The 15,217-nt window shown below is 42.2% G+C and overlaps 1 protein-coding gene across 12 annotated transcripts in view; it reads right to left on the bottom strand.

The window, feature by feature from the left end:
• CHD9 (chromodomain helicase DNA binding protein 9) overlaps positions 1-15,217 on the bottom strand; it is a 192,592-nt gene that overhangs the window by 62,397 nt on the left and 114,978 nt on the right. For all 12 annotated transcript variants that reach the window (XM_054048599.1, XM_054048603.1, XM_054048604.1 and 9 more), the window contains 5 exons: positions 14,952-15,073; positions 13,247-13,490; positions 9,987-10,163; positions 8,807-8,950; positions 7,845-8,100 (listed from right to left, as the gene is read on the bottom strand). In XM_054048599.1, the coding sequence (XP_053904574.1) occupies positions 7,845-8,100; positions 8,807-8,950; positions 9,987-10,163; positions 13,247-13,490; positions 14,952-15,073 (943 nt within the window). The remainder of the gene's footprint in view (positions 1-7,844; positions 8,101-8,806; positions 8,951-9,986; positions 10,164-13,246; positions 13,491-14,951; positions 15,074-15,217) is intronic.

The following is a 15,217-nucleotide window of genomic DNA, read 5'->3' as shown; positions in this document are numbered from 1 at the left end:
CATCCTATAGCAGGAGATGAGGAATGGACGGAAGCTCAAATGATAGTTGGATACATAGGTGAAACAGGTATGGGTACCAAACTTGTCTCAGCCAGGTCAGCACTATAAGGATAACTCTGGCTCTGTCCTGTCTGATCATTTTCATCACCCTCAGTATCAGCAGCATTGGAGGAAATGCATAGAACAGACCCTTCTTCCAAGGAGTGGTGGTCCAGATCCCCTCTTGAGCAGAAAAGAGAATACTTTCTCTTCACGACCTCTAGGAACAGGTACACCTCTGGTAGCCCCCATCTTATGAATATGCTGAGGAGAAACTGGGTGTCTAGTTCCCATTTATAATTCTGTGAGAAGTGTCTGCTGAGGACATCAGCTGTGTTGTTCTGAATACCTGGGAGGTAGATCTGAAATTTGGATCTGATGAGCTATGTACCAATTCCATAGCTTCATGGGTTTGGCACGCTGGAAGGAGGATCTTGCTCCTCCAAGCTTGTTGATATAGAACATGCAGGATATGTTGTCTGCTGTGACCCTAACTGATTTGCCCTGATGAGGGGTAGGAAATGAAGGAAAGCATTCCTGACAGCCCTGAGCTCCAACAAATTGAGGTGAGTTCCCCATTCCAACAGTGACGCATCAGTCACTCAAGGGGCTGGGCGATGGAAAGGGATGCCCGCACAGACAGTGAGTTGATCCTTCCACCAGTCTAAGAAGTATCTCACACAGAGAAACCGTCACCTGTCTATCCAATGGGTCTCTCACTGGAACATTGGTCATTCTGAGCCAACCCTGGAAGCAGAAGGCCTGCATGATTGGTCCAAAGGTACAAGCTGCCATGTGTCCCAGGAACTGAATTCCTATTGTGGTTCAACAGTCCCCTGAATTGCTCATCCCAGACTTGACAAGGTTACAAATCTGACTAAGGAAGGTAGTCTCTGGCTGTCAACAAATCCAAATATGCCCCTATAAACTGTATTTCCTGTACAGGGGTTAATATGGACTTTTTTTACATTAAGCTGCAGACCCAACTCCTGGTACAGAGCAAGGGCTATCTGGATGGAAGACAGCACTGCTTCGTAGGAATGGTTGCCATGGTACAGGAAGACTAGGATCGCTTCTTGTTGGAGGAAAGCAGCCATTACTGACAGAACTTTTGAGAACACCATTGAGACCGAGGAAAGGGCAGCACTCAGTATTCGAAATGATCTTGGCCTACAGTGAAACATTGGTATTTCCTGTGCAATGGGTGAATCTTTATATGAAAATAGGCATCTTATAGGTCGAGGGCTAAAAACCAATCCCCTTTCTCTAGTGAAAGAATTATAGCTGCCAGAGTTACCAAGTTTACAAACTTGTTTAGAAGTCTTAGTTCGGTCTTCACCGTGTCCTTCTTTGGTACAAGGAAATACGTAATCCCTTGAGTTTATAAGCTCCTAAATTGAAAGGAAGTTCACTTCTAGTCTCGATAAAAGCTTGTGAGAGGGGGTCCCTGAAGCAGAATGGGGAAAGGGGGTGGAAGAGAGGGAGTGACATAAAATGGATGGTTTAACCAATGTTATGACCTCTATTACCTACTTATCAGTAGTGAACTGCTTCCAAACATATTGGAAACAGGCAAGGCAGTCTCCAAAGTCGGAGAGGTGTGCTAATGGGCACATCTGTCAATACAGAGGTGCAGGAGGATTCAAACTGTGGATAGGTGGTCACAGAGGGTGGTTGGGCATCCCTATTTCTCTGAAATCTATGTCTCTTTCTGGGTGGTTCGATGGATTTATGGAATCTGGAAAACTGAGCAGGATGTGATCTTTGGGTAGTCTGTGACCTATTAAGCCCTTTCTTATTTGTAGATGTATATTTGCCCAGGGATTGTAAAGTAGCCCTGCAGTCCTTTAGATTCTGCAATGACTCACGTTTTCCAAGAACAGTTTATGACTGTTGAAGGGAAAGTCCTCCATGGTTTTCTGTACTTCTCTCAGAAACCCCAAAAGATGGAGCCATGATACCCTGCGCATAACCACTGCCATGGAGACAGACACTGGCAGCAGTGTCCACAGCACCTAAGAATACTTGAAGAGCAGTTCTGGCCACCAATTGGTCCTCTGAGATGATGGACTGGAATTGCTCCCTATGTTCTTGTGGCAGATGTTCAATAAAAGCTGTTAATCTGTTATTTGTAAAATTTTATTTGGCCATGACCGTTTCGTATTCATGATCCTGAATTGCAAGGTTGCTGACGAACAGGCCTTTCACCCAAAGAGATCCAGCCTTTTCTAGTCCTTGTCACATGGGGTAGACTTAGAGAAGTGCTGCCTACCCAGCTCATTTACTGCATCCACCACTAGGGAGTTAGGTGGAGGGTAGGAGAACAAAAGGTCCAAATACTTAGGGAGAACATAATACCTCTTGTCCACCTGCTAACATGTGGACGTCAGGAGTCTGCCACACCATCTTAGCCAGATCTAGGAGCCCTCATTGATGGACAACACCACCTTGGAGGATGTTGCTCACTGCAAGATATCAAACAGTTTGTGCTATGAATTCTTGATCTCTTCAAGAGGAATTTGAAGAGTGTCAGCTACGTCTTTATGAGGTCTTGAAATTCCCAAAAATCAGCAGCCATGGATTGTGGTGGAGGCATAATCACCTCACCCAGAGATGAGGATGAAATAGGTTCTTGAAGGGTGGCCTCCTTAACTGCTCTAGCTTCCTGCTCCTCAAACATCTGCTCCTGTGGAGGAGCAGGTTGAGGAGGAGAGGGCTGTACAACTCTGGCCTTCCTATGAGACAGTGGTGGTCTGGTAAATTGCTGTTGATAGACAGCCCAGTGCCCCAGTATGGCCATGAGGGTGGGCCACACAGAAATGGGAATGGTATACAAGGTTGGTCCCCACCGCCCTTGATAATGATGCCAATCTTCCGAATAACTTTCGGAGTGTGGTTTCCTGAAGGGATATGTTGGAGAACCCTGAACAGAAACACAGGAGACCAACTGGAAGCCTCCCTCATTCTCCTCTATCTCCTGCAGAAAAAAGCGGAAAGCCATGAAATACCGAGGGTGGTAGTCCAGCGATCAGAGTTTGGTATAAAGAGACATTCAGTACCAATGAGGAGTGGGGACTCCAGTTCATCCATTATCAATAGGCCCTTAGTATATCTGAACTCCTGTGGTACCAAACAGAGGATTGGTACTGAAACAGTAGCCAAGGCCACAACTGCCAAATCCAAGAGAACCAATGACGGTGGGCGTATTGAAGTTTATGCCAATGGTATCTGGCACCGCTGCTTGCTTGGTGCCAAGGGTGCCTCATACAGTGGTACCAACATCTGGGCTGAACTCAACAGTGCCAGTCCAGAGTGTCTATCCTTGCTCTCTTTGTTGAGAGGAGGTACCAAGGCCCTGTCGGAGCCATCTCTCTTCTCCGTGCTCCTAGACTTTACGACTCAGCTGGTACTGGAAGAGACCTTTGAATCAATGGTATTGAGTGAAGAGATTGAGGCTTCAGAGACAGTAGATCTTGCTGGAGACCTGGATTTTTTCAGAGCTGTCTCCTTAAGGAAAGAGTTTGCGCTCCTCTTTTAGGAAGCCTCCAAAGTCTTCACTCTCTTAGTGGAAGACTGCACAGAGGTAGAAGGGGTACTGGTTGTGTCTGGAGACAAATGTACCGGGGGGGAGGTGGGGGAGCTCCTGACCTGACTCAGAAACTGGCCAAAAGGAGCATTCCATCAGCAGCAGTCTAGAGTTTCATCTCCCTATTTTTCCTTGCCTTGGACTTGAGGGCCAGGCAGAAGTTGCACTTCTGTCAGACATGGGACTCCCCCAAGCAAGGGACACAGAGTGGCCATTGTTCACAGATATAGCTTCTTGAGAGGAGAGGTAATCTTTAAAACATGGCGAGCCAGGCATGCCCTACTAGGAAAAGAATAAGCCTCCCCGAGGGAAAAGAGCAAAGAAACAATCCTCTCACTACTTATCTAATTAAATATAACGATATTAACAACTAAAAATTAGCTTTAAAAACTTATTTTAACCAGTACAGAAATATTAGAAAAGCCAAGGCAGACTCAAGATGGATATGCTAGGGCTCCATCTCAGGCCGAGACTGTTGAGAAGGAATTGAGGATGGTTCACCTGCTCACCCCTGAATAGCCTCAGCATCTGGCATGAAGAGCCCCCCCCCACCTCCTCCCCATAGCTTTCGTATCCAGCATGAGGAGGCATCCACTCCAAGGAGGCCTGGAGTCAAAAGGACACCGCTAACTGAAAATCTCTGATCAAGGGCTTGAAAGGTATATGAGCGCTCCTGAAGAGGAGCGCCCATAGGGACACTACTTGAAGAAGAGGAAGGATCAGTTCTGGGTCCGGTTCTGTTCAATATTTTCATCAATGATTTAGATAATGGCATAGAGAGTACACTTAAAGTTTGCGGACGATACTAAGCTGGATGGGGTTGTAAATACCTTGGAAGATAGGATTAAAATTCAAAATAATCTGGACAAACTGAAGAAATGGGCTGAAGTAAACAAGATGAAATTCAATAAGGACAAATGCAAAGTCCTCCACTTAGGAAGGAACAATCAATTACACACATACAAAATGGGAAATGACTGCCTAGGAAGGAGTACTGCGGAAGGGTCATAGTGGATCACAAGCTAAATGAGAGTCAACAGTGTAACACTGTTGCAAAAAAAGCAAACATTCTGGGATGCATTAGCAGGAGTGTTCTAAAAATGATACGACAAGTAATTCTTCGGCTCTACTTCGTGCTGATTAGGCCTCAACTGCAGTATTGTATCCAGTTGTAGGCATCACATTTCAGGAATGACGTGGACAAATTGGAGAAAGTCCAGAGAAGAGCAAAAAAATGATTAAAGAGCTATAAAACATGACCTATGAGGGAAGATTGAAAAAACTGGGTTGGTTTAGTCTGGAGAAGGGAAGAGTGATAAGAATTTTCAAGTACATAAAAGGTTGTTATAAGGAGCGAGAAAAATTGTTCTCCTCAATGGCCGAGGATAGGACAAGAAGCAATGGGCTTAAATTGCAGCAAGGGCAGTTTAGGTGGGACATTAGGAAAACCTTCTTGTTAGGGTGGTTAAGCACTGGAATAAATGGCTAGGGAGGCTGGGGAGTCTCCATCGTTGGAGGTTAGACAAAACACCTGTCAGGGATGGTCTAGAAGATAATCCTTAGTCCGGCCAGGGGTGCAGGGTACTGGACTAGATGACCTTTTGAGGTCTCTTCCAGTCCTAATATTCTATGATTCTATGAAATTTCTTGGGGTGGGGGTGGAGGTGGAGGTCTTAGGGGGAGTTTAATTATATATTTTTTTCAAAGTATGTTGTAACAAACTAAAAAGAACCCAAACTATGTTATTCTGATACTTGAAACTGGATTTGAGAATGGTAAAAACATTTTAAATACTTTTCCTTCACTTACTGTAGAACCGGCTTTGAGTGTACAGAGTGTATTTTCTTACGAGTACAGAAAATAATGAATTGGAAGAGATTTACTAATAGGAATACAAACTACATGAACATTAAGGTACACTACATATTTGGTTGCAAGAACCACTCTAAGTTTAGAAGTTAAATTTCTATTCTCTCTCAGTATGGCTAAATTTTAAAAAGATTTAACATTTGCAATCAAAATTCCATTTTGTAAAATATTCTCAGAATATCATGTGCATATCACTATTTAAATCCAGAAGTTCAAACCTCATGTAAGCCTGCAGCTACAACACAACTTTAAATAATGTTTTACTTTTAATTTTATCAGGGTACATTTCAAAGCAAGACCAAACATTACAGTTCTTATCAAAATGTGATAAGATTTGGGAAAAAAAATACTTAAACCATTCTACCAAATGTGACAGGAATAGCAATTTCCTGCAATATCCTGAACAAACCCTACTGAATTAAGTTAAACCTTACTGAATTGAGTTTAAGTATTTTAGGAGCTCACTGTATTAAAAATACAAATGGTTATGTGTTATTGCAGGATTGTATGTAACTAGTCTAGGAGACATGACTAATGTAAACCTTGGGAAGTGCTATGTGCATCAAAGGACTCTTTTCAACAATGGGCTAAGACAAGAATGAACTGTTAGTTTAAGTAGGTTTCCCAGGAAATCTCTAGGACGAGGGGCAAGCAAATGCACCTACTCTGCTTATGTAGGGTTACCATATTCAAACATTTAAAAAAGAGGACACTCCACAGGGCCCTGGTCCCACCCCCAGCCCTGCCCCAACTCCGCCTCTGGCTCCGCCCCAACCCCGCCCCTTTCCCAAAGTCCCTGCCCCAACTCTGCCCCCTCTTTAAGCACCCCGCATTCCCCCTCCTCCCTCCCGCTCTGATCTTGGTTGGGGGTTGCTAAGTGCTTCCCTGCTCCCCACTCACCCTGCAGTCCCTGCACCCCCTCGCCTGCCCTGCACCCCCCTGCCCCTGCCTGCCTTGCTCCTCACCCTGCAGCCTCTGCGCCCCCTGCCTGCCCTGCCCCTGCAGCCTCTATGCCCCTGCCTGCCCTGCTCCTCCTCGCCCTGCAGCCTCTGCACCCCCCATCCCTGCAGCCTCTGTGCCCCCTGCTCCCCACTCACCCTGCAGCCCCTGCACCTCCCGCCCCTGCAGCCTCTGTGTCCCCTGCTCCCCATTCTCCCTACAGCCCCTGCACCCCCCAGCCCCTGCAGCCTCTGCACCCCCTGCCTGCCCTGCCCCCTCTATGCCCCTGCCTGCCCTGCTCCTCCTCGCCCTGCAGCCTCTGCACCTCCCTCAACCCTGCAGCCTCTGTGCCCCCTGCTCCCCACTTGCCCTGCAGCCTATGCGCCCCCTGCCAGCCCTGCCCCTGCAGCCTCTATGCCCCTGCCTGCCCTGCTCCTCCTCGCCCTGCAGCCTCTGCACCCTCCCGCCTGCGCTGCTCACCCGGCAGAGGGAGCACTGCAGGCTCCACGTGGACTCAAACACTGTTCTGTGCTGCTCTGCGGGGGAGGAGGGGGAGGGGGAGGGACTCTGGCTGCTAGAGGCCCCAGTGGCTGCGAGCGGCTTTCAATCAGGCCCCGCCATCCAATCAGCCGAGCCACACTCTGCATGAGGGGAAGGGGGAAATCCCGGACATTTCTACTTGATTAGAAATCCCCCCCGGACGGCCATTTAACGCTGAAAAAGCCGGACATGTCTGGGAAAACCCGGATGGATGGTAACCCTAGCTTATGCAAGAACTCTGCCTTTGAAGCTACTCCTACAGGAAGGAAACTTTTGTCTGCTGACCCCGTTACATGAGGACAGATCAGAGACCCAAAAACTATTTAAAGAAGTAACTCTCAGATTAACAAGTGATTTTGTTCTGAGAAAAAGAAGTTATGAACTTGTAACCCCAGAAAAACCTCTTCATGGGGTCTGAAGGGCTGTTCACTGGCCAGAGTCCTTGTTGGAGTTGAGGTGATCTCTGGTAAGCTTATTAGCATGTATTTTTATTGTTTTAAATATATTTTCTCTATAATGCTTTTACCTTAAGAATAAATATGCTTGCTTAGAAAGAGCTGTGTGGTAACTGAACTGTGGCAACTACACTGTTTACTTGCTCTGTGGGGGGGAAAAAAAAAAAAGCAGGCCTGCTTAGGCAGGGGAATTCCCAGTCCAGGCAGGGAGCTGTGCAGACTGGAAACACCATGGTCAGGAGGGAGAGAGACACATGTCTTTGCTAAGAGAGGCAATACTGGGGAGCCAGAAAATTAAGAGTGGGTGCCCTTGCTAGACTATAGAGGGGAAGTACAGGTGCAGTTGCCCTGAACTGTGACACCAAGGATGGAAGTATATCAACTGAAAAAGTCAGTCTTAATTTATAATGTTTTACCTTTGATAAGATACGGGTGGTTGCAGCACTTTCTGAGTTCCATCATGGTGTTAACTAGATTGGGTACATTAGCTTGGCCAGCTCCTTTCGACAAGAATGCAAAGTTCTTCTCCAAAATTGCCCGATAATATTTCTTCTGGATATTAGTTAGTTCTACTTCAATTATAGTTTCTTCCTTGGGAGCTAATTTTTTCTCTACATCTTCCTTCAACCGTCTCAGCATCATTGGTTTCAGGATAGCTTGTAACTTTTGCACCTGAATAATATATATGTATATATATATAAAACTGGAATGTATGCAAAGGTAAAAAAATAAGCTTAATTTAACATTTTACAATCTACATTACCTATTTGCCAGATTTACGTGAACTATTTGCCTGGAAGGGACATAGTCTCATTTTCAGAGACAAGTTACCAAAGTAATTTTTCAAATGCTCTGATTACAGAAAGGAAGCTTTTAGCATTTGTCAGCAGACAACCTGGCCTCAAAGAGGAAGAACTTGGATTTCCATTAATCTCACTCCTTTATTCATCATAGGCACATAATTTGTTATTTAATAGGGAAAAAATGAATTATTTAACATCAAATAAATAGCAAATCTTTACAAGTTATATTTCATTTAGAAATGTTTGTTCTGTACATCAAATTTGTGATGCCAAGCACACTTTCTTGGCTTGCTTAAAAATTTGAGAGGGTGAGCCCCTTCTTTACCGTCTTGTGTCATGAAGTGAAATTACATATCTATGTAAAGAGTTGATTTGTGTGACGGTTGATAGTAAGTTAGTCACCTAAATTACTTTGGCACTGACTGAAAGGGCAGTGAAGGCAGAAAGGATTTAAATATAATCCATTTACAAACCACAGTATTAAAGAGAAAAACAAAACAAAAAGCATCCTCAAATTATTCACTCAAATTGTTATTCTGCAAGTAGAAAGTTAAGAAGTCGTTTATATGTAGTACCTGTTCCTCCGTTTTAAGGTCCCCAAATTCCTGCATGAATGTAGATTCAGCAGGAAAACGCAAAGGTTCAAGAAAATGAAGCAGGCTAAACAGTTCTTCTACTGTGTTCTGCAGTGGTGTGCCTGTCAAAAGCACTTTGTGCTCCTATATAAAGGCATAGATGTCACATGAAATTCTTATGTGCACAGTTAGCAAAAAGATTTTTTTTTTAAATTTCTGAGCACTAACATCTAACTGATTTCACAAGCACTAGAGATCTGATGGTTTATAAACAAAAGGAAGAGCATCAGTAAGCAAACTATTTGAGAGCTAGAATTTCTCTAAACTTTACATTCATATTATGTGCCCAATGGTCCATGGCTAAGATACTATTTTAATAAACTTCAAACAACATTATTAATCTGTGATCAAAAAAACTCTTTACAGCCAAGTAATAAAGAAATGGTTATACACTTTATTTCCCTCTTTCTAATATTCACACACACTTCTCTCTCAATAATTACTGAAGTTTATAGTAGAAATTTGAATATCAAATTAGACAATTGATACATTTAGTCTAGTACTGTGCTTCCGACAGCAGGCAATATCTAATGCTTCAGTGTAAAGTAAAAAATTATAAACTCAAAAAAACCCATAATGCATCTAGTCATTTGTGCATTATAATACATGAGTAGTCAGTGGCAATGAATTCCTTTTAGAACCTTGCAGGAGACCAGGCAATGGCCTCAGGCATAAGGTTTGATAACCCTTACATCTTAAGCAAGTAAGCTGCAACCATATAAGCAATATCATCATCCAGTTCCTTTCAAAGGTGTCAATATTTGTGAATACAAAGAAGTTTAAAAATGCTATATAAATGAGAAATATGACTGCAGTTAAAACTCTCATTCAAAATAAAGTAGGCTATCAGGAACAGCTCTAGTAAAAATGGATTCTGCTTACAGTTTATGCAAGTTGCATTTCAATCCCACAAAAATACACTGAAAACGTTTCTGAAAATTGTATACCTTAAGCTGTGAAAACTATCAATAGTGGAATAATAGAACTTTCATAGACTGCCCTCATATAAAAACCACTCTCTTTAAATCTAACAATTAAATAGTCTTATAATTTATCATAGTATTCTCCCTAACAGGAAAGAAATCTCATTAAACTAAGTAAATGAAATGCAGCCACTCACAAGATTCATGAGTTTGAGTCCCTCCAGGAGTTTGCAATTTTTATTCTTCAGCCTGTGTGCTTCATCAATAATAACACACCGCCATTCAATTGCATTGAGTTCTGGACAGCCACCAAGAATCATTTCAAAAGTGGTGATAATAGCTTGGAACCGGTAAGTACCTCGAATGATACGTCCCTAGAGATTTATTAACAAACATAACAGTTTCTCACATTATCTTGAATCTTCTCATTTTTCATTCTCAAGTTGCCAATTTTGCTACTGAAATATTATCCAGTAGTGCTTTAAATCTTGAGATATAAATCCTTTTCATCTTACCGGAGACTCACTACGATTGTGCAATTCTATAATTAATACTAAATGAATAATTGTCCATTTCAATAATGCTGTGTTTCATGGACAATAAGTTTCTAACCAATTTGCATTGCTTTCCAATCATTAAGGGTCCTATCAAATAGAAGCGTTTAGATAATAGCACACTCTTATCATCTGAACAAAAGTCAAAAGGCTATCTTAACTGTCTACAAAATGGGATCTAGCCAATCAATCATTATACTGGATGGGACACCATTATGCACTAGTAAACTGTGAAAATTGCACATCGCCACTCAATCAACTTATTCATAAAACATCAACATTAAAAAACCCTGTAATTTTAGCAATCTATAAGTCAGTTCCACAGAAAGGCAGAATACAATAGTTCCAACAGTACAATGAGCAACTATCACTATCACACCCTATTGCAACAAATCTCAGTCATACACTTTGTACCATTCAATACAATAAAAAACATTTTAAATCGACCGTTGTCTAAAAGAAAGCTAAAACAACATGGTTTTCCTGTTTTGGATCAATGTTTTAGTTTTGCAAACAAATGTTTCCTTTATACTTTTATATTCTGCAAAACCTTGATCTTGATATAGAAGCAAAAAGGGTACAGTAACTCCTTGCTTAACATTATAGTTATGTTTCTGAAAAATGCTACTTTAAGCAAAACGATTTTAGGTGAATCCAATTTCCCCATAAGAATTAATCTAAATGGGGGAAGGGAGGGGTAGGTTCCAGGGAAATTTTTTTCACCAGACAAAAGACAAAAGACACACACACACAAAGTTTTAAACAAACAATACTGTACACAGCAATGATGATTGTGAAGCTTGGTTGAGGTGGTGAAGTCAGAGGGTGGAAGAGGGTTGGATATTTCCCAGGGAATGCCTTGCTGCTAAATGATGAACTAGCACCTCGCTGAGCCCTCAAGGGTTAACACATCGTTGTTAATGTAGTCTCACACTCTACAAGGCAGCATGAATGGAGGGAGGGGAGACAGCATAGCAGAGAGAGACTGTGTGGGAGACACACACGTGTGTGAGAGAGAGAGAGACGCGCATTGCCCCTTTAAGTACGCTGACTCCACTCTAAGTACACTGCCTTTTAAAGTGGATCAGCAAATTGAGACAGCAGCTGCTGCCAGCAAGCTCTCTCCATTCTAAGCCCTGTCATGTTCCCTCTCCCCCCTGCTCTGTGGAGATGGGGTAAAGGAGTGAGGGGAAGTGGGGAGGGGGACACCCTGATATTAGAATCTCTCTTCTCCCCCTCGCACAGCAAGCAGGAGGCTCTCAGGAGCAGCTCCAAGGCAGAGGGTAGGAGCAGCACATAGCAGTGGAGGGAGGGACAGCTGAACTGCCTGGCAATTGATAGCCTGCTGGGTGGCTGCCGCACAAGGAACTTAGGGAAGCAGGGAGCTGATAGGGGGCTGCTGGTCCACCCTGACTTCAAGTCCCCACCAACTAGCTCCAACGGGCTGCTCTTTCTGCAAGCAGTGGACAAAGCAGGCGGCTGCCAAACAATGTTATAAGGGAGCACTGTGCAACTTTAAACGACCATGTTCTCTAATTGATCAGTAATGTAACAATGAAACAACGTTAACCGGGATGACGGTAAGTGAGGAGTTACTGTATTACCCTGTAACAGTTCCATGGACATTACATCCTTCCTACTACAGGCCCCAATCCTGCAAGTTGTTCAATTGGCTCTGTTCAGGCACAGGTTCCACCTAGGAAGAGCCCAAATGAACTACTTTCAGCACTGTGGCCTAGATCAGAATCCTGGATTACTTATTTTGCTAAGACTGCCATATTATTTATATCTCAGAGCACCTTTAATAAAAATATTATGTATTTGCTCTAGGAAGAATTATTTATGTACAAATAAAATGATCAATCATATTATGTAGGCACCAGTCTTGACTCCATAGTTAAGGATGAGTTCATATCATACATAGCGCAACAAAAAAAATACATCAGTGGATTACTGATAACTTCATAGGCCATCAGATTATTGTTTCTTTGAGGTCCAGGATCTGTAAGTTTAGTTTCACTTATTTTGAAAATGAAGTAAACAGAAAGGTAGAGGGAAAAATCTTCTCAGACCTTCTTTACACACTATGAAAAGGTAAAATAGGACACAAGTCAATTTAAAAATATCTTTTCCATGTTACATTTAATGTTTACAATTTCAGTTTTGTATTTTGAAAAAAACTATAAAACCAAATATTAATGTAAATTTCATTAATATTTTTAAATGAAAAAAATGCCTTTTTCGGGAAGTAAAAAATGGCCTTTGTAATGCTGGAAACAGCACATAAGAATCAGAAAACAGTTTAGTCTAAGACAAGGCTTATGCAAAAAGAAAGACCGTAAATGATGAAAATGAAATCAAATTTTTTTTTTTTAGTTATTTCAATAAAACACAAAAGTTATTAGTAATACGTGTAAACTTTTTTAACAAATAAAATTTGGATCTCAGGAATGTTCATTTAAATCCTGAAAGGGAATTAATAGCCTTACACAAGGCAAGTAAATTTGCTTTCTTTGAGACTATTTAAAGCTCGGAGAAATTCACTTTCTTTTCCATCTACTCTGCAAATTCAGGCCCAGCTCCTGCTGTTGACTATATTTGGGCACACCCTCGCCTCCACATTGAGCCCTACTGAAGTCAGTGATAGGTTACACCATGCATAGTCAAGTGCAAAATTGGAGGGGTTCAATGATCTAGAGGAACTAGAACAATACCAATTTTACCACATATATTAAACTCACCTATAATCACACACTAAAGATTGAGAAAGTCATTAAAAATATATACTCTGATGTAAAATGGCTCTTACTAAGACACACGCCACTGAACTTTACAGTATGGTTTTCCTAGTTATCTGAACTGGGTTACAGATGAGCTAGTGTACAAACAAATCACTACAGTACCTGTGAGTCCCTGAAGTACATCTCATACTGCTGTATCATCTGCCTGCTAACCATGCTCCCATGATATACCACGACATTAAGATCAGTCCACGTGCGAAATTCTCTTTCCCAATTGGTTATAGTGGAAAGTGGAGCTATGATCAGGAAAGGCCCTCGTATACCAGTCAGGAGGATTTCATAGAGGAATGTAATTGACTGGATGGTTTTGCCAAGACCCATTTCATCTGCTAAAATGCAGTTTCGTCTGAAATTACAAATATATTTATTATTAGGCTAGAGGGAACCATAAATGTTGCTCTTTTACTCAAAAGGACAATATCTGAAAACAATTAAAGTTAATAAAAATATAAGTCTAAAACAGATAATCAAACTGAGACAGTGCAGAATAGGCTCAATGGTATTCCTCCAAATGTAATAAAAGCATGGAACTGGGTACCCACCCAGAGGTCCAACTGTACCTTTTGATGTAAAAACCGAAGAGGCAGTTCAGGAGGAGGAAAACTCCACAAGATTCCTCTTGCAGAGTTTTCTCCAATTTTCTCTCTCACGGCAGTGTCAGCCTAACCACCGTCCTCCCAGTAGGAGTAGGGATTTGGGCTACAAACCACAGATTCCCTGGATTTACTGGAGGTGAAGTCCTGTGATTCTACATCAGCTCCTGGCTCTGTGCATATTCTGTGGAGGACCCAGCACATGGGGGAGGGGTGAGTGCCATGATTGGAAGATCCCATCTGCACCCAGATATAGGACCTATGATATCCCCATTTCCAAATTTTGGCCACTACAATTAAGACAACAGGTTTAAGTCCCCCAGTGCTAGCTTATTAATATGTGTAACATCCCTATGTCTAAGCTCCTGGAAATGCTATAAATATATGCATTTCCTTATGTTCTTTCTTCAACCTGTTTGTCCTTATGTGTGCTTCATTATGGTTTGAGGCACAGAAGCCAGCAGTATAGAGACCCCCACCTGTTCCTTCCACAGCTCCATTCTGTGCTATAAATGTTCAAAATCCTGCTGGTAACTTATTGCTGGATCAGTCTTGGCTTGCCCCCAACCTCCTCCCTCTTCTAATGTTTTTTACTTCCCCATTCTCTGGTACTCCAATAAGCAAGGGTCTGACTCTTTTGTCTTCCCTGCATAAATTTAAATTAATGGAGATATCCCATCTCCTAGAACTGGAAGGGACCTTGAAAGGTCATCGAGTCCAGCCCCCTGCCTTCACTAGCAGGACCAAGTACTGATTTTGCCCCAGATCCCCAAGTGGCCCCCTCAAGGATTGAACTCACAACCCTGGGTTTAGCAGGCCAATGCTCAAACCACTGAGCTATCCCTCCCCACAGTAAATGATGTACTGGTGATCTGTGCACTTCGCTGTCTTCCAGGATCCAGGTTCCAGTAAAGTGCAGTGTTTAGGGTTTAGTTAAGTGAAAGAAATATTAATAGAACTTTTTGTTTGTTTGATTGTTAGTTAAAATAAAATCTCAAGGACTTGCAAAAGGATGCACGTATCCAAGCTGACAACCTTTATACCAAATTTCAATCGAAAGCCCCTTATGTATTTTTCTAGGTTTAACTTTTCCGCTTAAATACAGAAAAGTCAATGCAAATGAAACTAAGGCACTATTCCTTCACTATAATATTGCAATCCATTTTACCTATAACACATGCTGAAATTTACATCAAAATGTTTAGTGCCCTTACCTATTGTACCAGTTGAAAAGGAGCCAGTTGAGTCCTTCCAGTTGGTATTCCCTGAGCTGGTTGCCATTTTTATATTCTCTGGACTGTTCTATCTTCTTCCAGGAATTAGGAGGAGGTCGGTCCTTAAAGGAAAACCAAAAATATTTTAACTAAGCATAAATATTTTCCTGTTTCCAAAACATTGCTGTACTCAGTTTTCCTTAGAGAGTGACTTGAAGGATTCTGAGTTTGCTTGTTTTTCTGTGGTTGTGAAGTTTCTTGTTATT

Source organism: Malaclemys terrapin, chromosome 14, assembly GCF_027887155.1.
Source record: "Malaclemys terrapin pileata isolate rMalTer1 chromosome 14, rMalTer1.hap1, whole genome shotgun sequence".
NCBI lineage: Eukaryota > Metazoa > Chordata > Testudines > Emydidae > Malaclemys > Malaclemys terrapin.
The sequence above is the reverse complement of the archived record's forward strand: the minus strand, read 5'-3'. Positions and strand labels throughout refer to the sequence as shown.